The 22,750-nt window shown below is 36.4% G+C and overlaps 4 protein-coding genes across 6 annotated transcripts; 2 read left to right on the top strand and 2 right to left on the bottom strand.

The window, feature by feature from the left end:
- Positions 1 to 292: 292 nt before the first annotated feature.
- LOC140873462 (protein PECTIC ARABINOGALACTAN SYNTHESIS-RELATED) lies at positions 293 to 5,810 on the bottom strand. The gene is made up of 11 exons (XM_073276580.1): positions 5,379 to 5,810; positions 4,543 to 4,593; positions 4,356 to 4,446; positions 3,867 to 3,943; positions 3,023 to 3,111; positions 2,636 to 2,755; positions 2,069 to 2,185; positions 1,813 to 1,956; positions 1,580 to 1,703; positions 1,307 to 1,498; positions 293 to 1,030 (listed from the first exon to the last, which is right to left on the bottom strand). Exons 1-11 carry the CDS (start codon positions 5,676 to 5,678, stop codon positions 671 to 673), a joined length of 1,665 nt encoding a protein of 554 aa, XP_073132681.1. The 5' UTR covers positions 5,679 to 5,810; the 3' UTR covers positions 293 to 670.
- A 473-nt stretch (positions 5,811 to 6,283) lies between these two features.
- LOC140873487 (uncharacterized) lies at positions 6,284 to 8,486 on the top strand. Its single transcript, XM_073276626.1, has 2 exons — positions 6,284 to 6,653; positions 8,238 to 8,486. The coding sequence occupies exons 1-2, from the start codon at positions 6,337 to 6,339 to the stop codon at positions 8,245 to 8,247; spliced, it is 327 nt and encodes a 108-aa protein (XP_073132727.1). The 5' UTR covers positions 6,284 to 6,336; the 3' UTR covers positions 8,248 to 8,486.
- A 1,032-nt stretch (positions 8,487 to 9,518) lies between these two features.
- On the top strand, positions 9,519 to 16,046 carry LOC140873460 (coilin). Its single transcript, XM_073276578.1, is given in 17 exon segments — positions 9,519 to 9,838; positions 10,876 to 10,940; positions 11,018 to 11,299; positions 11,414 to 11,632; positions 11,852 to 11,921; positions 12,400 to 12,501; positions 12,585 to 12,650; positions 12,722 to 12,787; positions 12,867 to 13,200; positions 13,597 to 13,631; positions 14,393 to 14,590; positions 14,752 to 14,823; positions 14,913 to 15,059; positions 15,163 to 15,328; positions 15,415 to 15,462; positions 15,547 to 15,803; positions 15,806 to 16,046. Coding segments are annotated over 17 exon segments (2,445 nt in total). The 5' UTR covers positions 9,519 to 9,643; the 3' UTR covers positions 15,929 to 16,046.
- Positions 16,047 to 16,412: 366 nt separating this feature from the next.
- Positions 16,413 to 20,765, bottom strand: LOC140873446 (protein-tyrosine-phosphatase MKP1-like). Of its 3 annotated transcripts, none has more exons than XM_073276555.1 (3): positions 20,532 to 20,765; positions 17,415 to 20,067; positions 16,413 to 16,775 (listed from the first exon to the last, which is right to left on the bottom strand). In XM_073276555.1, exon 2 carries the CDS (start codon positions 20,043 to 20,045, stop codon positions 17,745 to 17,747), a length of 2,301 nt encoding a protein of 766 aa, XP_073132656.1. In that variant the 5' UTR covers positions 20,046 to 20,067; positions 20,532 to 20,765; the 3' UTR covers positions 16,413 to 16,775; positions 17,415 to 17,744. The 3 variants fall into 3 exon arrangements, with proteins under 3 accessions (XP_073132656.1, XP_073132657.1, XP_073132655.1); XM_073276556.1 differs by having other exon boundaries at positions 17,415 to 20,037; XM_073276554.1 differs by lacking the exon at positions 20,532 to 20,765 and having other exon boundaries at positions 17,415 to 20,522.
- Between the last annotated feature and the right edge of the window lie 1,985 nt (positions 20,766 to 22,750).

The following is a 22,750-nucleotide window of genomic DNA, read 5'->3' as shown; positions in this document are numbered from 1 at the left end:
GCATATATAGCCTATTCAGAATTTTGATACAAACTAATATTTAGACCCGATCTCGTGCATGGCTTTGAGCTTTCGTCTTGTTATTTGTTTAAGAAGCAATACGCTTAAATTTATATCAGGTAGGCTTGAGATTTACATGTTCTCGTAAGAGGATTCAACCAAGAATGGTATTAAAAGTTCGTGTTGCGACAAAAATTGGTAAAAATATCTTTTTGCCGGTTTAGATTGTAGCCTGAAACCACGCCCAACGCCGATAGACAAAAGGAATACTATAATCACGTTAAACACCCGGTAAAAATGAACAGTAAGCTTCATATTTTTCATGCGTCTTGCCCAGTGATTATAATTTACACAACAGCATGGCATAACAAAGTGAATTCACATTGACATACCAATTTGTCATCTTACTCTGCGGTGACACCTCAGGTTGCGCACTCCAAGCCCCGAGCCTAAAAGCCTCTCAGTAACTTAAATTGCAACTCAGAGTTCTCCTTCTTTCCTTTCCCAGCTTCTGGTGTTCTAATGCATCCCGCAAAGTGTCATTTTTGCTGATGAATTTACTCAAAAATTTCTTTAATTACTCCCACTCCACTTCACATATATGCACACCGTACATCAGCTCCAATAAACAACCGATGGTCTTGCCTACAGCAATATTAGAGTCCCCCATTCAAGTTCTACACATGCAAGGTGTTAGAGGGTTCTCCCAAATGTCATAGTTAGGGAAAGTTTCTTCGGGTAGACCCGTACGAGTCTGGTGGGTGACGATCACGTCTTCCACGAATGTGGCCCAGCCCATGTAGGGGTCACCTAAAGATTTGGACATAAGACCCTTGTCAGGTTTTATTGATTTTAAGCGGTGGCCCATGTACCGCCGGTGTCCAATTATCAGTTTAGCAAAGTTTCCTCCATGGGTCATCACAAAGACGTCAGACTTCAAGCAGACCAGGAAGTCTAGAGCAGCCAAGCTTGTCACGTGTTTTCTAAACTCGTCTAACTCCAATTTGGTTGCCAATTCCTCTTTTGTGACCTGCAAAAGAAACAACATCTAGAATTAATGAATCTACCACGTGGGCGTACCAATTTTGTTTCAAGACAACCATGATTTCGACATTTCGTGGACATTTTTCAGGTGATGTATATAAATATAAAATCAAATTGAATTGGTTCAACTGTTTCCAACTGGAATGAACAAATGATAATATGTTGATAATAAAATCTCAGGATTAGCGTGTGTGTAAAATGAGCAGTCACAATATATATATCTTGCGTGAGCTAAATGAGAAGACTGAGCAAATAGCCTTACAAGATTGGGGAACATGTTCCTTAATGGTGCCATGCGGTTCTGCCCACCATAAACTTGCCCAGAAGCAACATATATCTGAGTTTCTTTTGGATAGCCCATTGCACGAAGCATCACAGCTACCTCGCCAGGTTCGAGAGGGCAGCGGCCTTCCTTCCGCTTCTGGAGAGCCAGAGCCCAGAGATGCGAGCCATCCTGTAAACCAACATATAAAGTAACTGCAACTGTTCCTTAAATATTTTGATCAAGTCACAAAAAATTCATGACATATTAAACCTTGAAGCGCCGAGGCCATTCCTTCAGTCTGTATAAAGCCATTAGAGCTTTCTCCATTCTTGTTCCCACGAAATCACAGAATGAAAGGCCAACCATACCTTTCTCAAACCGTAGATGTAAAGCCCTGTGGTATAGCGAAAGAAAATAAACAATTTTTTTTTTTTATAGATATAAGCATGAAAATTTGGATTGTGAAACATATAACTGATTGATCGAGAGGGAAGTTAAGTTACATGAAAGGATTTGAACTTCCAGTTCGGTTCCTCATTCTTGATACAAGTGAATCAGCCATCTGTTCAATCTCTGGAAGAAATTTCAAAGCATGATAATTCACTCTACACCTTAGCCTGTTGATCTCTGGAGGAACATTATCATACCTGATTGACAATAAAAAATGAAAGAATAATCAGTGGAAGTCCATTTTAACCTGCGGGATTCTAGGTAATTTAGCTATAACAGGAACAACATTAAATGATCCTGAAAACTCACCCCAATCGATCAACAAAAGGTTTCAACGCCATTATCTTCTTTTCTTTCACCCGAGGTAAAACATTGTCAATGTAGAACTGTGCAGGAGCGTACTTTGGAATGTTCTTGACTGTCCGTCTGTCATGAAAGATACTCAATTACAATGTGTTACTATATGGATGCTTTGACATAATATCATTTCCACTTATCGAGTTAGAAGTAGTCTTCAACTGATGAATATGCCGGGTTGTTCAACATAAATCATCACAGACCCTTTGACTAAAATGCTAAGGACTGAACATGTGCAGATATGTGCACCATGAATATACAAACAACTATAATCCAGGAGACCCTTAAATCCAGTATACAGTATACATTCGCCGGTCCAGTCAAAGGTAAATACCAAACTCTTATGTTCACTTGAAACTTTATATCAAAAGAAAATTTCCAAAAATTCAATAAGTAACTCCTCAATGCTGCTATGCCAAAGCATTCTTCTAATTCATGCTAAATTACTAAATTCAACTGAGAGTGGTCTCTCAGGCACAGGCAACATATGTTAAAGGGGAAAGTAAGAAATCAGTAAACCTTATACTTGTGAACAGCTCTGCTTTGTCTGTAAACCATTCTGGAATATCTCTAACGATTCGCACATCATCTTTCAAATAGTCAATAAAATGATCTACATCGAAGATGTCTTCAAATTTCCTGCGGATAGGTTTGCGTCATTATAATGAACAATATCAGCCAATCATCAATTAGTTTAATACCTTATATATACATTTTTTATTACCTTATATATACTTGTGGCAAATAGTGTAACATGAAACCAAAACACAATTAAATTCTCAAATTTTTAAAAGATTGTTCACAAATGAAAACTTTAATTAGACGCCATGCACATAGAAACCATCATTGCATACAGTACTGGAAAAGAAAATTAAATGCATGATAGCCTTAATTAAGTCCACCAACGTTTGGTCCTTCCATATCTGATCTTGCTTCAGTACAGGCAAAATAAGAGTAGCATTCATAATCTTTGCCACAGCTACTGCATTGCATATCTGCATAAAGGCGTGGATAATCAGGCATAGGTAACACAAAGAAAAAATTTGCAATCAAGAGAGTTTCATAGTTTTGTAAATTGTAATTTATGATTCCAAATGTAAGACATAATTCACGGTGAAAGGTATTAATGAAGCAAAATGATTGATAATGAGGCAACATTGACATCTGATCCACGTAATTTGACCTTAAGAATGGAAGTCAACAATCACAAGTCAGTCTGGCTGAGCTTGAAGCTTAGAATTTTTTTTTTTAAAGAAACTGTTTGACAGCTAATATACTGTTATGGTTCCTGACTTCTAGATCGGGTGATGGGGTAATGTGCAACTGAGTCAAGGCTATTTTCTTTATTTTTACGTTTCCTCGCTTGGTGACCTATGGTGTCGTTACGGCTGTTCTTGGGCCATAATGCCATAACACAAACCATTCAAAGAAAAGTAGGGACCATCCTAAGTTATTAAGATTTTTTTAGTTAACAAGATCAAATACATATCCTCACAAAATTCAATGACATAGAAATCTTATCTTATATAATGTCAAGAACATATATGCATATTTTTCAATATCTTTAAGATTCATTATCTCATTTTCTTTAAACATCTTAAATTATTTTTCCATTAAGTACTTAGTACTTACAGCTTATAAGTTCTTACAAGTTGAAACAGCAAACAACTTGCATAATATAAACTTAGCCAAATACTATTTAAATAAGAAACAGAAAAGGTATTAGACAAGATCCAAAGGGATCACGTACAGCAATTCTTTGTTGGTTGAGACCACCTTCGGCATGTATAAATATATAGCCATTTGATTCATTCTCAGCTGGTAGATCTGCAAGGTACCCAATAGAGCTCATTTATTAAATATTAATCCAATATAACTGTATAAGCACCCTAAAAAATGTAATATTACAAAATGCCAAAGGATTTCCTACATAAAATCTCCGAGACAAGGGTTTAAAGGATATGATATCCTATCTCAGTATAGGACCAAGAATAGGGTCAGAATCAGAAGAATTGAAAACAGCCACTCCTATGGAGCCACTAAGCAACATAACTTCATAACCATCAAAGGCAAAAAAAAACAAGGATTAGTTATCAGGATCTGACGAAAAGGAGTATGATGCAAATTTCCCACCACCCACCAAGAAGAATGAAATATAAATCAGGCATTTTTATTTCTCGTGTTTCGTATGCCGAAGAATGATTTCCTCAATTTTCTTCATCAAAACAGATTAAAGAACCTGAATTTATGCCTTCACGTCGTTCAGCACAAGGCTTCCATGATGTAGTGGCTGATAAAGGATTCTCCCACAGCGATGAAGCCTCTTTAACCTTACATTATTGAAAGAAATGTCATTAAAAATGCAGCCAACCTAATAACTCATCAACATGAAGAAGAGAATAATTAGATATATGTGAAACACTAACATGAGGACAGTGAAGTGTTATGCCATCTTTCCTGCATAAGTAAGGTGCATTCTGCAGCAGATCAAAAGGGAAGCTCAACGTGAAATTGGCATAAATTGAAGACAATGTACATGAGAGCAAGTGAATGATTTACACTTCATTAGCAACAGAATTTCTAGACGTTTGAAACACAATAAAGAGTAAGAAACTCTTAAAGGGAGGGCCAAAGCTCTCAACACCATGCCCAGAGTTGTATCCGTAGAATAAATTAAAAGAGACCACCATCCAAAGCTTCACAAAAATATAGAACCAAAACAAAGCTGTAAGCTACATAGGCGACACATAAGATTCCCATCTGCATAAGATGGGTCGTGCACGAGCCTTCCCATGAAGAGCAACTAAAATTTACTTGTGAAGATTATTTTGCTCAATCTGCCATGAATCAGTTGTCTTTTAATTAATACCAAATCAGCTCTGAACTAAATAAGATTTGGGAAACTCTTCTAAAACCCCAGTGTTGCTGTTCCCATGCCATTCCTACCCTTGTATTTAGAGGCTTGAGCTTATTTCTGTACACAGATAAAACTCGCAACAACTGGAGGTTGCATATTATTTATTTGCATAACCCTAAAGAGAAATTTCTCGTCATCTTTTGATGCATAGATTCAATTAAATATATTCAATTGATCCGTCACCAATCGGAAAGAGCTATTCAACATCGGCATAAACTCAAATTATCACATCGACACATGGAATTACAGGACGATGAACAAAAAGGCAGCCGCGCAATGCAGGTTTAAAACAAATTTCAATCTAATCGAAGCATGCATTCAGACAAATACATTCAAAAACCGTACCAATCCTTTGACAAGAGAGGAAATCGCAATGATGGCAGCGAGAGCAACGGAAACGAGTATGAAAATCGAGATCTTGGAACTATATGCGTGGGGCCTGTATAAATCATCGGACGGAAAAAAAGATTGAAACCAAGAACGGAGAGACCGATCCCGGTGATGGCGATCCCGACCATCGTGGTCATCATCGTCGGCGAGGGAGGGGCGGAAGTCAGATGACAATGGAGAGGAAGCCACGGCGGACGCGGTGGGGGAAGGTGTAGCGCGGCTGCCGATGGAGCTAGAGTGACGAAGCTCCGCCATTGCTCGCTTGGGGCTGTACGCCAGCTTGGCGTAGGGTTCGTTAATCTGTCACTTTGTTTGGCTTGGCTAGTGTTATACTGTGATTCTGTGTGTGTGTGAGAGAGAGAGAGAGAGAGAGAGAGAGAGAGAGTGGCCGGAAGGAAAGATTACCCAGTATCGTTGACAAGTTGACTGATATTAGATTCTCATCCAATATCAATATTTAAAAAATTTACGAGAAGCACTCCATTTTTTTTAAACATAAATGTAATAATGTGCTTCAAAAAAAAAAAAACCATAAATGTAATAATAAATTTAATATTGTTGAGATAATAATGTCTTTAAAATAATCAAACAAAGTTAACATTATTGTGATCATATCAAACATTCGTCTACTTAACGAAGATCTCTTTTAAAAATATTTGCATTCATCAAAATGAAAATATTGTCACCATCATGTCCTTCTACATGCAATGGTTAATGAAATAATTTTCACAAAAATACCAAAATTAAGTTATTCTATTAAAATTTGTCGATTCTAAGGTGTGAATGAGAAAGTAACGGAAAAACATAGGGTGAAATGTATTAAAATATTTCCCGAGGGGGTGATCTGTTATTCCTCACGGTAAAACCCTCAATTGAAATCGGCCATTGAGTTTGAAAACCCTGCGTACAAGCTATGATTCACGCATTGGCGAAGCGATCGTCGGCGGCTCTCTGCTGCTGCCGGAGCGGCATTGTAAGTTCAGCGAGCTACCAGCTGCAACAATCGAGGGGTATCCGAGTTAAGGTGCTCAATAACAATTTGGATCAAGCCTTACAGGTGCTGCAGCGGAAGATGCAGTCTAGTGGGATCGAACGGCTGATAAAGAACGAGCAAGTACGCCACATCAAGAATTCCGAGAAGCGTGTTCTGGCTAAGAAGAATTTGGAGCGCAAGATTCGTGGACAGGACCTCGCTCGCAAGCTCAAAGAGATTCTCGTTCAAAAAGTCAGGTAAAATAAATCGAACTTTGTGATATGTGTTTTGGGCTGTGGTGTCAGTTTATCATTACTCTTTTCGCAGGCACTTATTTGCTGCGAATATTTGTGAAAATGCCCAAGTGTAGCCAACTAAAAATCTTCCAACGTCAATGCAAAATTTGCCCCAAAAATAATTAATTTGTGTGGCTCTTCTGAAGTCCTGGATCCTCCTAGGCTGTTATTCCCCTCTAATGGTCGAGCTAGGGTGTTGAGCCTTTGTTGTTTTGTATATGATGATGAAAACAGTGAAAATATATTTTGTGTAGAAGGTGCATTACTGATTAATTCAAATATTTTCTGATAACTGGAGAACGTTAAAGGATGCCACTAACTACGAATTGTGCTTTGAGCTAAGGACTTGGTTTCTGTTATGAAGCTGAGAATGATATTCTGTGAATGCTAGGTGATTATGTTGCGTATGGTATGGAATAAGGATTGGGGGAGTTAGTGATTGAATGATAAATTCTGCCTAAGTTAATGGAAGTTTGGGAGTTATTGTCCCAAAAGAATAAAGATAATTCAAGGAATGCAGGTCTTGGGATGTTGTCTTGCGACTTAAGTTGTATTTAGTATTTAGTCGATTGCTTTATTTATTTTCCTTTCGTTTTGGTGATTGTATTTTACTTAGTGGCTTGTTGCAAATTTGAGATTGATTGAATGAATATATTATTAGGTTTGTGGAATCTGAGTTGGAATTTTGATTGAAGAAAGATACTTGAGTTGCCAATGTACCAACCTTCTTCAGAAATTTTACTGAAAATTGGCGTGTGAGAACTGGGAAAATTTATTTGCTTTCCTACCTTTTTAATGGAGGGAAATAAGGGACATGAAAGAAAAACTCAAATACTTGGTGAATTATTTGTGGAAATAAAATGTCCTACAGTGAATGGATGATGAACAGTCTCCTCTGTTGAGCAACTAGTGGAGGCTACAATCATCCAGATATTTTTTCACTATTTCGTCTTTGATCATATTGTTTACTTCACTTCAAGATGTAAAAAATGCAGCATTGAAGTGATACATAGTTTCTTCCACGCGTTTCTTTTCCTTCAGACACACTTGTGAGATGTGCCGAAATTTATTGAACTTTGCATTACTATGGTATGGGCAGTAAGGGTTTAATGTCCTCCTAGGTCAAAGAAGGTCACATTTCACTTCAATTTGTTTTATACGAAATTGTTCAAGTATTGATATATTGTTTCTGTTCCTAAAACAAAGTCAGCGGCCAGTGGTGATTTGGTATGGCTGACGTTGAATGTTTGTGAGTCATGAATGTGCCAATAACGAGGAATTATAATACCTATCACGTAAATTTTGAACGAGCTTCCACAACTGCAGCAGATATGTAGTTTTGTTTGGATAGGCAAATGTATAGTTTTTGTCCCTCGTTCAAGTTGTTCGGAGTTACTGGTAAAATAAAGTAAGGAGATAGAATCCACGTTCTTACGGTTCCACACTTCTACTTCAGTTTCTAGTATTATATCATTCTATCTTCAATTATTATATCGTCCTGCTGTAATTCATTTTGGCTGACATCTACTCATTTGTCACTTCCAGGGGTCTATGAGAGCAGTTTCAAGACTGCAAGGGAATGAAGCAATAATTGTTTGCCAATTTTGACACTTCCTAGGGCGTTGCCATCACTTGTAATTTTGTTTGTTGGAAAAATTGATTGAATTTTGAACATAAATAATGATGCAAAAATTGTTATTTCCATGTGATGCAAAGTGACATTGTATCAGGAATTTGAAGTTTCTTGGTTGTTTACCATGATGGAACAAACAAAATATGCCAAAGCGTTTACAATCAATCGGGCCAGAGTAATGCTAGCAAAGTTTATTGTCAGCTCATATCTGTAGGATGCAATCGAGTCGGCCAAACAATTGTACATTGGCAATGATGAATTTGTACACTTGAATACTTCATTTAGCTAAATAACAAGTTGACACAAAACACTGTATATTGCTACTAAAATAGAACCACCCTTTTTTAAGTTTTTTTTTTTTGTGTGTTTGTATGTTTTTATGCTAGCTGTTTCATGTATCATTTCTTTATTTTGAAACCTGTTTCGTGGTATAGTGATTTATTCGACCCTAATATCTCAAGTTTTGCGAGAGTTTTGTATACATATATTTTTTTTAACGTTTGTTCATACATTGTATTACGTGGGAAAAAAAAATAGATATCCTCTTTTATTATCACTAAGATATCTCACCTCAAATATAAAGTCCAGGTAATAGCCAGCTACATACGACTTATGTCACTGGGTCATCTTGATTTCACAGTATGTCACATCATAATTAGTTTGAAGAGTGTTTTTTTTTTTTTTAAGGTAAAGCATAATACATTAAAACAAAAGATCCGAAAAAAGTCCCAGTTTCTTTTGGGTTTATTTATTTATGCTATTTGAGTGCTATATAATTTGGATGGTTTAGAGCTCGTTTGTCAAAACATAAAATTCATTCAGAGAAATGAATAAGATACGATGCTTGTATATGGTAGTTAACTTGTTAAGATATCATCTTATATGGTTTGAAAATAAGTTACATAATAATATATTTTTCGGGGAAAAAAAGCAATCGTTCTTTTTTCACTCGCTTATATATTTCTCTTCTGATTTTTGGCTTACTTATTTTTATTATTTACAGATTTAATTTTAAAATAAAATATTAGAATCTATGTATTGTTAATATCTAAAATATTTAAGATAAATTTTTATGAAATAATAAAAGAACGATTGTAAATTTCTATGTAAACTGTTGACAGTAAAAATAAAAAAAAATCGAAAATGTATTAATTTCAACAACATTTTACTTTGAAAAGCTAGGAAAAGAAAAAGTTAACCTTAACTAGTGAACAGAGGTTTAGCTAGTTGTCCGTCTTGTTCGAGGGTTTAAGAGGGGAAGCTCGTGTCTCTCCGCATGCCTAAAACTCAGTGAGCATTGGAAGAATCAGCTTCGGCTATGGAGGAAACCAAGAGAATCCGACTGGTTTTCAAAGATGATGACATATTGAGCGAACCCCAGAAGTTTGAGGGCTTGAATCGGAGCTGGGTACTGTTGAAACCAAGCCAACACGCCACCGTTTCCGATGTTGCCTCGCATCTGCTTCACGCTTTCCAGCTCCACCAATCTTGCCCTCATGGCCTGCTCCTCTCGGTAAATTATTTTTAAAAAATTCCACCTTTTTTTTAATCCATGTTTGCAATTCATACCCAGGATTTGTGAGACTAGCTTACAAGTTTCTGGTTTTGGTTTGACACCAGGAATGTGCTTCTTATGATTGACTTTTTCTCTTAATTGGTGTGGGTGTCTACTTAAAAATCTTTCGTTTTCAAACATTTTATGCAAATCGGGCAGAATGGGGTGTGTCTCTCTTGATTTTATTGTTTTGTGCATTGTGTGTATGTGTATGTTGGATTTCCTGCTCTAGAGTTTATGCATACATATAAAATTCTTTTACATAAGTGCACCTGCATGCTCGCTCTATATGTTTGCTTGTACAGCCTATTTTGTAATTAATTAATTTGATTGATATTCAAATAGGTCTAATATCATAATCGTAAAAATTAATGAGGGTCATACTGCAATTTCGGAACTTGATCAAAAGAAAAGAAGAAAAATAAATGATAAAAAGGAAAGGACAAAACCAACACCAGACCAAGACACCGAATTTGTCTCTGTTATCCGATTCTGAATAATAGTAATAGATAGTAGATGCATTATTGATTTTGGTTTGCCAAATAATTTAACAGCTCCGGCTTTGGTTTATGATAGTTTTGTTTTGTTCTGTAATCATTTACCTAAGATTTCGTGCTTCCCGCTTCTTTCTAAAATCTTCTTTATGTCCTTCAGGTTATCCTGGTTGTTCTGTTGATTCGTTGTCTATATTTTCTGTTTAACTCAATACTGTATCTGTGGTAACTTTTATCTGGAAAAGGAGTTAATTACTTCGATTCTGGATGTGAGGCGGTAAGGAGACGGCTTATATCTAGCTGTTTTCTTCATGAGAATTAACCTTGCTGCAAATGATGATTTTAAATAAGCTTAAAGAAACAGCATGCAGCATGCTTCATTTTATATTTGGATTTTTTAAATATTTCAATTATGAGACTGAAATGACACTAACATTTTAGATTTAGAGGATATTTTCATGTTACTTTTTGGTCTCATCTGTTTCTTAATATTTCTTTCAGATGTCTGGCTTTGTGTTGCCATCATTTGAATCAACTTGCCTTTTGAATGAAAATGAAATTATCAGGTTAGTTCATAAGGTGTTTGCAATTAGACATGCAGAAGATATGATTATTATTTTAACTGTTGCATCTGTCGAATCAGAGTCAGGAAGAGGAGAGAAATTTTATGTATAGAGGAAAATGATACTGCTAAGGCAGTTGGGGAACTGAGAGCCGTGGAGAAGCAATCTGTATCAAACGGTATCTTGCTTTTGGCAAGTGAGGAATTTGAGAAAGAAAAAGGAGGTTATGAGAGTGATGACCCTGAAGTTGAATCTGATGAGGAAGATGAAAATGTGTTGGAAGATATGGAAGGTCCTTCTGGTGGAAATGCTGATCCAAGAAATCGAAAAAGAAAAGCATCTGAGAAACTCCAAGGCTCTAAGTACCTGCGCTTTCTAATTTTGCACAAACATGCATGGTTTTTAGTTCTGATCACACTCTTTACACTTCATGGTTCTGTTCAAATATATATGACTCCCTTTTCTTTTCGACATAGGAGGAAGAAACAGCGCGCTAAGGCCTCTCAGATTGTTGCTGACAATGTCCACATAGAAAAAATTGAAAACTCTCATCAGGGAGGAGTCCTTACAATACAGAAAAGGCGTTCTCCAAAGGAGAAAAAAACTGATTCTGATGCCAAAGATGACATGGAAAGCAATGAAGAAAGTCCTGCCCCACTTGACAAGAGTGATTTGCCTATGGCTGGCATGAAGCGGTCAGTTAATCCCTAGCTATGTAACCTTCTAGAGTTTTTTTATTACTTTATCCTTAAGTTATTGCGTCCGAGTAATTTTAAATTCCAAGTTAAGAATAGTTTCATCCTCTTTTCATTTCCATTAACTGTGTGACAATCCATCCGTATCCGTAATCTTATTGTTTATACCATCTCTTTTTTCTTAAATTTCTCATATCTTTCTTTTGCTAACATTTTCAGAAATGACGAAGTTCAAAAGAATGACGAGGCAATTGAGGGTACCAAAATTGCCTCAAAGGAAACCAAAAAGGTTATCTCCTATTACCTGTAAAGTGATGTTTATTTGGTTGCGTGGTAGCTTTTAGAGAATAGAGTGTTGAATGGTGTAGTTCTTCTACCTGGTTGTTGCCTGTTGTTATGACGATTCCAAGAGCTCAGCATAGCATGATAGTTGGGGATTCCTTCCAAGAATCTTATAATTTAGGAGCTTTCTGTGAATAAAAATTCTGCTTCTCTCTTGAAAACCCCTTTTCAGTTTTCACTGAATCCAGCATCTACTTTGACCTTTCCTTGATTCATTTCCTAATTGTCTCGATGTGAACTGCTCTGCACTTTCAATTTTCATCCCTGTGATTTATCTCTTACGAGGCATATGTGATGAAAAATTTATTTTTTTTGTTACCCAACTGCGATTTTGAATCGATTCGGGATTGACTATACTGCTTGATCGTGCTCTAATTTCCAAGATAACCAGAAATCTAAATATTATTTGCTATGTGCATGTGCAGGTTCCAAGTAGAAGTGCCAGGCGGAAATATGCGAAAAGGCGATGGATGCGGGAAATGGCAAATATACAGAAGAAAAATGCAGTCTGCGAATCAGAGGGTCTTGTAAGCTATCAAATACACAACTTAAGAATCTCGTCGTACCAGAAATTTGAAGTTTGTTGAACACGACTGGCTTAATTTTGCAGCGAAATTGGAAAGAGGACCAAGCTAAAGCTGAAAGGGAAAAGGTGGATGGCCAATCAAAAGGACTCGTAAGTGATCACACTTTTCTCGACCCCCACCACTTTGTTGGCGTGAAAAACTGAATGCCTCAATCTTACAGCAAAAGTGGAAAAAACACCGGGAGCTTTCTGAAAGAAATATGGTGGATGGCCTACCAAAGGGACTGGTGAGTATTCTCATTTATTTAATACTGACTTTGACAACCTTGCATACCATTGGTATTAAAGTGAAGTCTCAATGTGCAGCTACATTGGAAGCAATCCCCTCAAAATAGTCCCCGTAGTGGCAAAAAATGGCAACGGAATCAAACTAGTTGGCGTCATGAACATCCAAATCAAAATAAAGATAGTGATGTACATGTGCACGTCACCCGGATCAATGGTGATGTACACGAGCAGCCGACTGAAAATAATGATGATGCACGTGAACGGCCAACACATAACGATGAGGATTCCCATGAACTGCCAAGTCAAAATGGAGACACAACCAAGCAGTCAATTGAGGAAAGTGACGAGGAGCATGAAGTCGTTCCCATTGTAATAAGGCCAGGACATATCCGCTTTGAACCTTTTGAAAAAGGTTGCAATCTCTGCCTATGCTATTTACTGTCTACATACATGTGAGAGTTGTTGATTTTCATAAATTTCTAATATTTGATTCACACAATAAGAAATTAACAGAATCCCGATTTACTGAAATTAATCATGTCTGACTGAAACATCGTGACCGCTGGCTTTGTAAGTTTTTTGCCGCATTGTGCTCTTATGGTTCTTATTTTAGCTCAACACAATGAATAAGTTTTTATTTTCCTTCCTATTACATTTTCATGCACCAAATATACTGATTTGCCTGTGGAAGAAATTGTAGAACACTTTTAAGTGACTGCTTCTGAGGACAATTTTATATTCTTTGAGGTCATTCTATTTTTATTTTCATCATGCCATATTTCTCTGATGTCTGAATTTTACTTTTCAGCAGACCAAGATGTCCAGCCAAATCACGTAACTTTGGTATGTCTTCTAGATTTTTCCCATCCCTCTTGATTTGCAATCATTTGTTGGGAAATGATTTCTATGGCGTATTGGTTTCATTAACTGCTCCTTGCGGGCCTGTGCAATAATATTAATATTATTAATGATAAAAAGGCTCTCAAGTTGGCTCACGAGCTTCAAATAATCAGGGAAAAACTCAAGCTCGACAATATTCAAGCTTCAGCTTATCTGAAAACCCTATTCAAGTTATTGGATAATGCCAACAAACAGTGAATTTAAATATCGAATATTTGAGGATCACATTGTCCTAGCAATGTGAATGGAAACAATGATTTTACAAAAAAAATCATTCTTTTAGACACTTTAACTTAAAACAGTTTTGGTTTACTTTCAGAAATGATCTGTTATAAAGCTAGGAAATGAGAGATTCATTCTTGTCTCAACCTCTTATGAGGATGGTACAAGGCTTGGTTGAGTTAAGCAAGGGAGATTACACATATACATAGTATTTGGAAATTGCTTGTAAGTTATAACATAGGTATAGCAACCACCATTTTTCCCCTGCTTTTAGAATTAAAATGGCCCGATCTTTGTAAATTTATGCTATTTCAACAAGTTTCATCAAATACCATAATCATTTGTATTCCATTGCTCTTTCTTAAAGATTGTGACTCTTTTCTGAGCCTTGTACCCTCGGTTTCCTGCTTAACAAGTATGTTGGTGCTTCCATTCAGAGTTTTCCAGGTTTCCTCTTTAATTAATTTAAGATTTTCTCTCAGGAAACCATCCAGTGGAATGGGATTACAAGCAAAAAGAAGGGCCAAAAATGGGGATTGGCCAATTCTCCATTTACTTCACGGAATGGCTATAAAAATCCGGACAATGACAATTCCAAGACATGTGCAAATGAAAAAAGGGAACAGCCGGTAGGAGAAATCGACTTTGAGAAGCTTCCTACTCTTCCTGGCATGCCTAAGGTTGATTCTCGTTTCTCCTTCTTTCGATAATGATTATGATTCTGTGTCGTATATTTGAGTTCCTCTGTATTATAGAGGCCAGATGGAATATGTTGCCTGATATTTTAGTTGATAACATCTCGAACGGGAAGAGTCTAAAAGCATCTTTCCCCATTTTTCAGGAAGGTGATCTCCTTGCATATCGTATTCTGGAGTTATCATCAACCTGGACCCCAGAGATTTCAGCATATCGAGTATTGCTCAGTTTATTTGTGCATTTAGTAATTATTCCAAAATATCAGATAACCACAATTCATCTAACCGTTCTTTTACTTTTACCTAGGTTGGAAAAGTATCTTTTTACAATACTGAATCCAATCAGGCGATATTGACACCAGCGTCAGATTATCCAATTGTTTCCAAGAAGGCGGATGATGATGGAGCTGAACCACTAGATAATTCTCTTTATAAAGAAGATGGTTCATTGGAGGTAAGCCTTGTGAATCTAGATTATTATGTTTTCCCCTCCAGCCTACATTTTTTACATTAATATTTGGCTCTAACGATTCTCTCTTGGATCTTCCCACACGCAGATTGATTTTTCATCGCTTGTTGATGTCCGTATTATCAAGGATGGAAGTTCAGGTCCAGTAAATGTAGATGCTAGTTTGGTGAGGGAGGGTCCTCTGGACAACAAAAATGCTTCAAAACCAGGGTCATTCAGCCCCATCAATACGCAAACAGAGATATCCATCACAGGTATATATTAGGGTCCGTTTTTAAGGTTGAAAATCCAGTTAACTAAGGTTAAAGTGGTATACTTAGCCACAATGTCCTGTTTGTAGAGACTGGAGAACTAAACCAGAGTGAAGAAACGGTGCCCCCTTCTGCAGGTACTTATCTTTTCCTGCATTATAAATTTAGTTGCTAACTTGTGCGCTTGGATGAGTTGACACTGGCTGGGTCTTTTTCTTTAGAAACTGAGGATTTGAACGTTTGGGACCAAATCAGTGAGGTCCTAGATGCCAAAAAGGAAGAACTATCAAAAGAAAGTAGTTGGGGCAAAAGTAACAAGAAGCTTCAACTAGTTGAGAGAACTCTTGTAAAGAATGCTAAAAAGATGCAACCATCACAAGGAAATAGAGGGAGCAAGAATGCCTCGAGGGTACAACCGTTGGTGGAAAATAGTCGTGGGAAACAGAGTCCAGCTGGTAAATCATGGTCCTATAAAGCTTTGAGAGGAAGTGCGCTCGGTCCAACAATGGATATCCTAAGATCTCGAAAGGAAATATGAGGATGAGTACTGTTTTTAATTTAAGAATCGGCTGGTGGGCGTCGACTTTTGTGGTCCATCTGTGATAAACGACTGAACACTTTTTATGTTTTTCTCCAACTGTTTAAACGACTCAACACTTTGCAGCTTTTTGTAAATAGCAATGGTGATTTACATAAGAAATGCTACGTACTGGTCGGATGATATCTTATTCTTTCATGGGGCAATTTGCTCGCTACTTTTAATGCGAAATTCGCTACAAGGATTTGGATTAAACTCGGAAGCTAAAAAAGTACTACTGAGATTAAAAAGTTTAATTGAAACTGGTTTAAATTTCGTTAAACTAATATTCACTTTATGATTTAAGTAGTAATTTTAATTATATTTTTGAAACCATTGGATAGCTATCCATATTATCAAACAAAATCACTGGCATCAAATTCGATCCATTATATGGATAAATTTGACATGGTTCAGCGGACAAAGTTTGCCGTACAAGACTAGAGGACGATTGCACAACTGAAGAATGGATCTAATAGGGTTTGAAATCATCCTGGAAATAAAATATCATGAAGTTCCCAAGGTAATATTTTATTAAAAAAAATCTAAAATACAATAGCACAAATTTTTTGCTTGTCATAGCTACTTTCAAATTACGGAATATTCCCTATCTGTACAGAGTCTTGCACCATAAAAAAAAAAAAAAGGATTTCCCCCTTACATCTCACAAGCAGAACGATGTACTCGTCCCGCCTCAGGATGCCAATGCATTTGAATAGAGCCTCTGCAGCCCAGAATGAGAAATTAAGAGATCCTTGCTTCCTCTCTCATTCTCATATCCAGCCAGAACTATGATAACATTCTTTGTCTAACAAGAAGCAGCTGAGCAGGAGCAAATTTCTCACCTTCCGATTGTATCTCATTCCAAAGGTCCTGTGGTGCAGATCGTGTCTCATTACAAGAGTCCTCAATTATATAGCTAAAATAAATCATTATAACAATATTACAAAAACTCGTCTTGTCGCAGTCAGTAAATTGTATGACACCAGGTACCATTTCTTCAAGGTAATCAAGTTTTTCTCAAGCATAGATGCATAAATATCACACATGCATCACTACGATTTGTGATATATACATGATAAAGTTCCAATGACATTTTTACATAGATTTCTGAATTGTGAAATCATGGAATGAGCATTCAGATTCTTGGATGTTAAAACACAAGATACTTGCGTATGGCTGTCAGCATCATGTACAAATTTTGCCGTATTCAAAAATTAAGAAACAAACTGATGTGTGATAAATGAAGTACATATGTTGAAGAGCTCGTCAAAATTCTAACTCGATCACTCAACTCTCAGAATGCCACGAGGAGAACAACGTTCAAGATCATATACGTACCAAATTTAGCTCCCTTTTTTAACCATTGGATAGAACCTATAGAGGACATTAAAGTTGTCTCTAACACATATTCAAAATGCTAAAAGCCTAAAATGAGATAATATAATGTTTGGCTGTGAAAACCATGCACAAGATAGCATAATATTGCTCAACTTAAAAAGGAACAAGTACCTTCACTGAGAATTTGTGCTGAAACATTCCTCAAAGATTAGACAACAGCTTCCAAATGGTACGACCATCTTCAAATTCACTCTTTTATTGTTCACAGATTATGACTTTTACATCCTAAACGTACATATAAAACAACAGCAATTTTGTACCCAAAGCTTACTGAGGCATCAAATTTGGCAAAATGCAAGTCCATTTTTGTACAAAGGTGACAGGTCTGGGTCACTTGCTTCTGAGCAGTTATATCATTTGAAGTAAATCGTATTTTTTCATCTTGCAAACTGGCTAAAACTCATCATAAGAAACATAACCATTTGCATCCGAAATTCGTTTTTACCCCTCCCTCTCAGAAGAAACGTCACTATTAAAGCTGGTGCATTCAACATCTTTCACTACATCATTTCCCATGTAGCTTGTCAAGTTTTCTGTACTATGAGACACTTCTGCAGTGCAGGGCAGGAACATCCTAGAAGGAAAATGGCTGTCCATATGCTCCGAAAGGGAGGGCAAAGTCTCTCCACAGGATGAACATGGACCCGGTACTTTTGGAACACGACTGGGAGAAATTTCCTCTTCTGGTGGAGGGGGAGCTACATTATAAATTGAACAGACACTTTTACCTACAGAAACAGTTTCCTCTACAGGACCACGCCTACCAGGATCAGCATCTCTGGATTCAAGTCCATTAGGAGATGGCTGAGCCGAAACAAACGTTAAGTCAGACCAGTTGGATGATGATGGGGAGAAGGTAAATGAACTTGAATAATCAGAGGTAGCCGGTGAAAGTGCCGGTGATGGTGAACTGGACTTTGATTTACTAACCAGAAACGACGAAAAAGAATCCACCAAATTGAATGATGGAGATCGAGACAATGCAATCTCAGAAAGAGAAGCTGGAAATCCCACTTCTTTTAAGTTACTTTTGGACCAACCAGGGCTGTTGGTTACATACGAAACAAATGAATCAGGTGAATCACACCGACTATTGGAAGTTACTGAAACATCAGAAGCCGATACAAAATCTTCAACTTCTTCACAGGTATCAATTGAATAGAGTCCATTACCTAATTGGGAGGCAACAGTGTTGACCTTAGAAGAGGTAAAATATTCTTTCAAAATACCACTCGCAAAGTTTCTCCTCAATCTGTTCCAACCATTCTCTCTTGCTGGAAGACATGTTTCCAATCCTGCTTCCATTAACGGATATGATGGTGCAACCTCACCACGAGGTGCTCTGTGAGATATTTCAAAATCTAAATCATTCTCTGGAAAGCCACTAGAGTTAATTTTAGACGAGGTAATAAATTCTTTCACAACACCACTGGCAAACTTTCTCCTCAATCTGTTCCAACCATTCTCTCTAGCAGGAAGATGCGTCTCAGATCCTGCTTCCAATAATGGACATGGTGGTAAGACCCCACCAGAAAGTGCTCTGTGGAATATTTCGAAATCCAAATCATACTCCGGGAGTTTCCTTTGACCGACAGATGGATGAGCTGTAGTGGGCACCATATCAGACTCCACGGGAATACCTTCTTTCTCAGATTTTGAACAGCAATAGCTGAGAGCATCCCAAAATTCAAATGTCTCTTTACCTTCTTTGAGAGTAATAACTGGACCCTGGGCCTTTTCATAACGAATTACTTGAGAGGCAGCTGCCATGGCATTATCTGACATCACAGGGGAGCAATGCTGCCCGGTCCATACATATAAAGCACAAGGAATGTGAACAATGAAAGCTCCTCTAGAGTCAAGTTTTTGCTCACTGGGTTCACACAACAGTTTTGGTACAAGATGCAGGGGATCATATGGCGAGTGAGGTGCCATACGGTACATCCTAAGAACAGAAGTAGGGCTTGCAGGAAGAGCATGCACTCGTTTTTGGCACTGCAACAGTTGGCAAGCAAATCCCACATTTGGGTTAGTCACTCCTCTGGCTGCCTTGACATGCTGAAATGCATCATCGAAGCTCATCCCCTCTTTCCACATAAGATATGCAATGACCAACGAATTTGATCGTGACACACCTTGACAGCAGTGTACGAGAACACGCTTGCCTTGTTCCCGTACATCTTCAAAATAATCAAACACATCGTAGAGAATACTTGTTATATCCTCGGATGGGCAGTCATGCAGCCAAAGTGTTTTGTACACAAGTTCACTCTTAAAATATTCTGGGCAAACAAATCCCACACAGTTCAGCACGTGGGTGATCCCATTCTGGCGGAGGATTTCACGATTCTTTGCAACGGCATCACTACCCAAATATATATGATCTAAAATCCTTGAGCATTCCTTCTCAAAAAAGGCAAGCTTGTCTTTTCGAAAATCAAATTCTCGGGGAGGTTTATCAGAGGCTAAATTTTCACGGGGTGTTGCAGACCCAGGCCTCGCACCGGGAGTTGGAGGATTTGGCCATATACCAAGATCATCTGACCCAGCTTTTGGCCATTCTTCCAAACTTGGTCTGATGATAGAAAGAGGTTGAAGAGGCGGCAAACAAGCTCGCGCTTTGCTGTTCCATTGTGGTTTAGAATTAGACTTTCTTGGTGGACGTTCAGTCCATGACACCGACCTTGAGTACGTCTTCCAATTTCCACCTGGTGATTGTTCCTTCTCTTCTTCCCTTATCATTTCAAAAACACAAGGTGACACTCTGTAATCTAATTTTAAGCAAATTCAGGTGTTTCTATAAAGATCCAACCAGATTGAAAAAGAAACCCAAAATATAAATCAATCAAAATAATCGACAAAACACAAGTCAAATTTCCCTAGAAACCCAAAAACACCAATTTTGATTCTTGAAACCTTTCCTACAGACTACACACGATGAAAGAAAACCACGAATAATAGGATCTTTAAAAAATTAAAACAGCAATATAAAAATATCGAACTGGATTCCTTCACATTAAACCCTTGACCAAAGTTTCTTCATTTCCACACGACCCAGTAAAACCCACTAAACATCGCTATCAAGTTTCAACAAAAGAACACAAAAATCATAAACAAAGCAAAATTCAAATTCAATTCAACACAATATCAATAAAACCCCAAGTATAACATAACTAAATTAATTCATAAATCGGTACAGAACTTGAACGAGAGAGCAGAAACACTTACATGAACTAAAAGTCCTTACAGGTTGTTGAGCACGAACAAAAAACGTTAGACTAGCATCTCATGGTGGTATGACAATTACGAACAAAGATTAAAATTCATAACAATAAAAACCCAAAAAAAAATAATAATAAAAAGAAAGATCTGTTCAACGAGAGAAACTGTGTTTGAAAAAAAGAAAAAGAAAAAGAAAATAATTCTAGATAGAGAGGAAGAAGGGCATGGGGAAGAGTCGCATGTAAGCCAAACAAAAAGTTTAGCGATTTTATATATCCATTAATTAACGAAGTAGTCAAACTTGCCTTGCCATATTACCATCTTAGCGTTCTTTATATATGGATAATATAAAATATATTCTATTATATTAAAAAAAAATGTGGTGTTGATTATAAATCTTTCTTCTATTCAATGTCTAATTAAAATTTCAATTATGAATTATTATGGTATTCATTCGTCGGCATGTTTTATTTATTTATTTATTTTTCCTCACAAAATTATTATTTTATTTTGAGATATATATACTTAAATTATATTTTGAGTAAGTCTCTTGTGAGATTAACGATATTATGTCAAATGATACGATGAAAGGTAAAAGTTATATTTTTTTTCATACGTCCAGTCAGGTTAGATATATATTTCTCAAAATTAAGTTCTGACATAGTTGATTTTTTTATTTTATATTTTTGAAACTATTTATCTGCTCAAAGATTAGTTGCATGTGAAAAAAAGTAAGAATAAGTTAAAACTTATAAGACCAGTCTTTTACCGAAATCATTATAGATCAGATTTAAAATGAAAATTGAGATGTGATATTCGAACACTTAAATTTGACAAACATCAAAATCCCATTTGGCTAGCTAGTGTTTATTTTAGGCATTGTATATTTATTTTGAAGTCAAGAAAAGTAGGCTACAAAACAAAATAAATGCGGCAGACAAACTTGAGCCAATAATAATAATATCATGAGCCCATTGTCTTCCATAGACATCAGCATCCATCCATGGTCTTTAGTGCTGTTTACCTTTATGTGTATATATATATAATTTTTATGAAAAACATGATTTATATTACATTACTCCTGGAGACATAAATATATCGAGAATTAACCAATTTGAAGGAGAGCCTCCGTCAATGAAAATAGCCTGCGTTTAACTAGAAATCTAGCCAATGTGGATGTGAGAATTTTTTATTTTTTTTCCAATTGTACATGATGTTAGATATGCAAATGAATCAATATGCTCGTGAGCTATTCGAAACTTGATTCGATAAAAAATCGTTTGAATACCACTGAATTTCTATAGATCATATAAAAATCTTGATTGAATAACTTAAGACATATTTGATACGAGAAAATGATATGAAAATAGAATGAGTTTTCCAGTTTTATTCTCTAGACCCATGCTATATTCATTTTTGATATAACATAGGAATGAGAATTGAGGAACATGCATGAATGAGAATGACCACTCTCACTAGGGGTGGGCGTTTGGGGTCGGGTGATCGGGTCGGCTAATTTTAAAAAAATCGGGTTCGGGTTCTATTGCGATTTTCGGGTTGGTGTTGGGTAGTATAATTACTACCCGTCGGGTTCGGATATCCGACAAAACCCGACATTTTTTTTAAATTTAATATATATTAGTATGTATTATTCGAACACATATCTTTTCTATTTTTATTCTATTGTTCTCAACTAAAATGATTGTTCGTTTTTCTTGGATTGGATATATATACATACATCACTTGAGAAATGAAAAAAAAAAAAAAAAAAGTACCCGCAGTCGGGTACCCAACCTTACCCGAAAAAATCGAGTACGGATCGGGTTCGGATAGTCATTTATCTCGGGTACCCGACCCGACGAAACCCGACCGACGCCCACCTCTAATTCTCACTTTCCATTATTAGTTTTGTACAAAAATCTTTTCAATATTAGTTTGTTTCAAATAATCTCGATCTATATTAATAATATGATTTATTATTATTTATAAAAGTATTAATAAAAAATATTATTTATTGTTAGCATGATAATAAATAATAATTAATTGCTATTATTTTATTATTATTTATTATTGTTATGAAAACAATTATCATAAGTATATATTATATTAATAATAATAAGTAGCTATTATTTTGTTATTTTTAATTTAAAAATTATTTGATCATTTCTTCCTGATCATTTAAATAAAATATAACTACCATTATTTTTTTATTTGATTATATTGGT

The sequence above is a fragment of the Henckelia pumila genome, unplaced genomic scaffold, assembly GCF_033568475.1.
Source record: "Henckelia pumila isolate YLH828 unplaced genomic scaffold, ASM3356847v2 CTG_601:::fragment_2:::debris, whole genome shotgun sequence".
In the NCBI taxonomy this organism is placed as follows: Eukaryota; Viridiplantae; Streptophyta; class Magnoliopsida; order Lamiales; family Gesneriaceae; genus Henckelia; species Henckelia pumila.
Note: the sequence above shows the minus strand (reverse complement) of the source record. Positions and strands in the feature narration are given on the sequence as shown.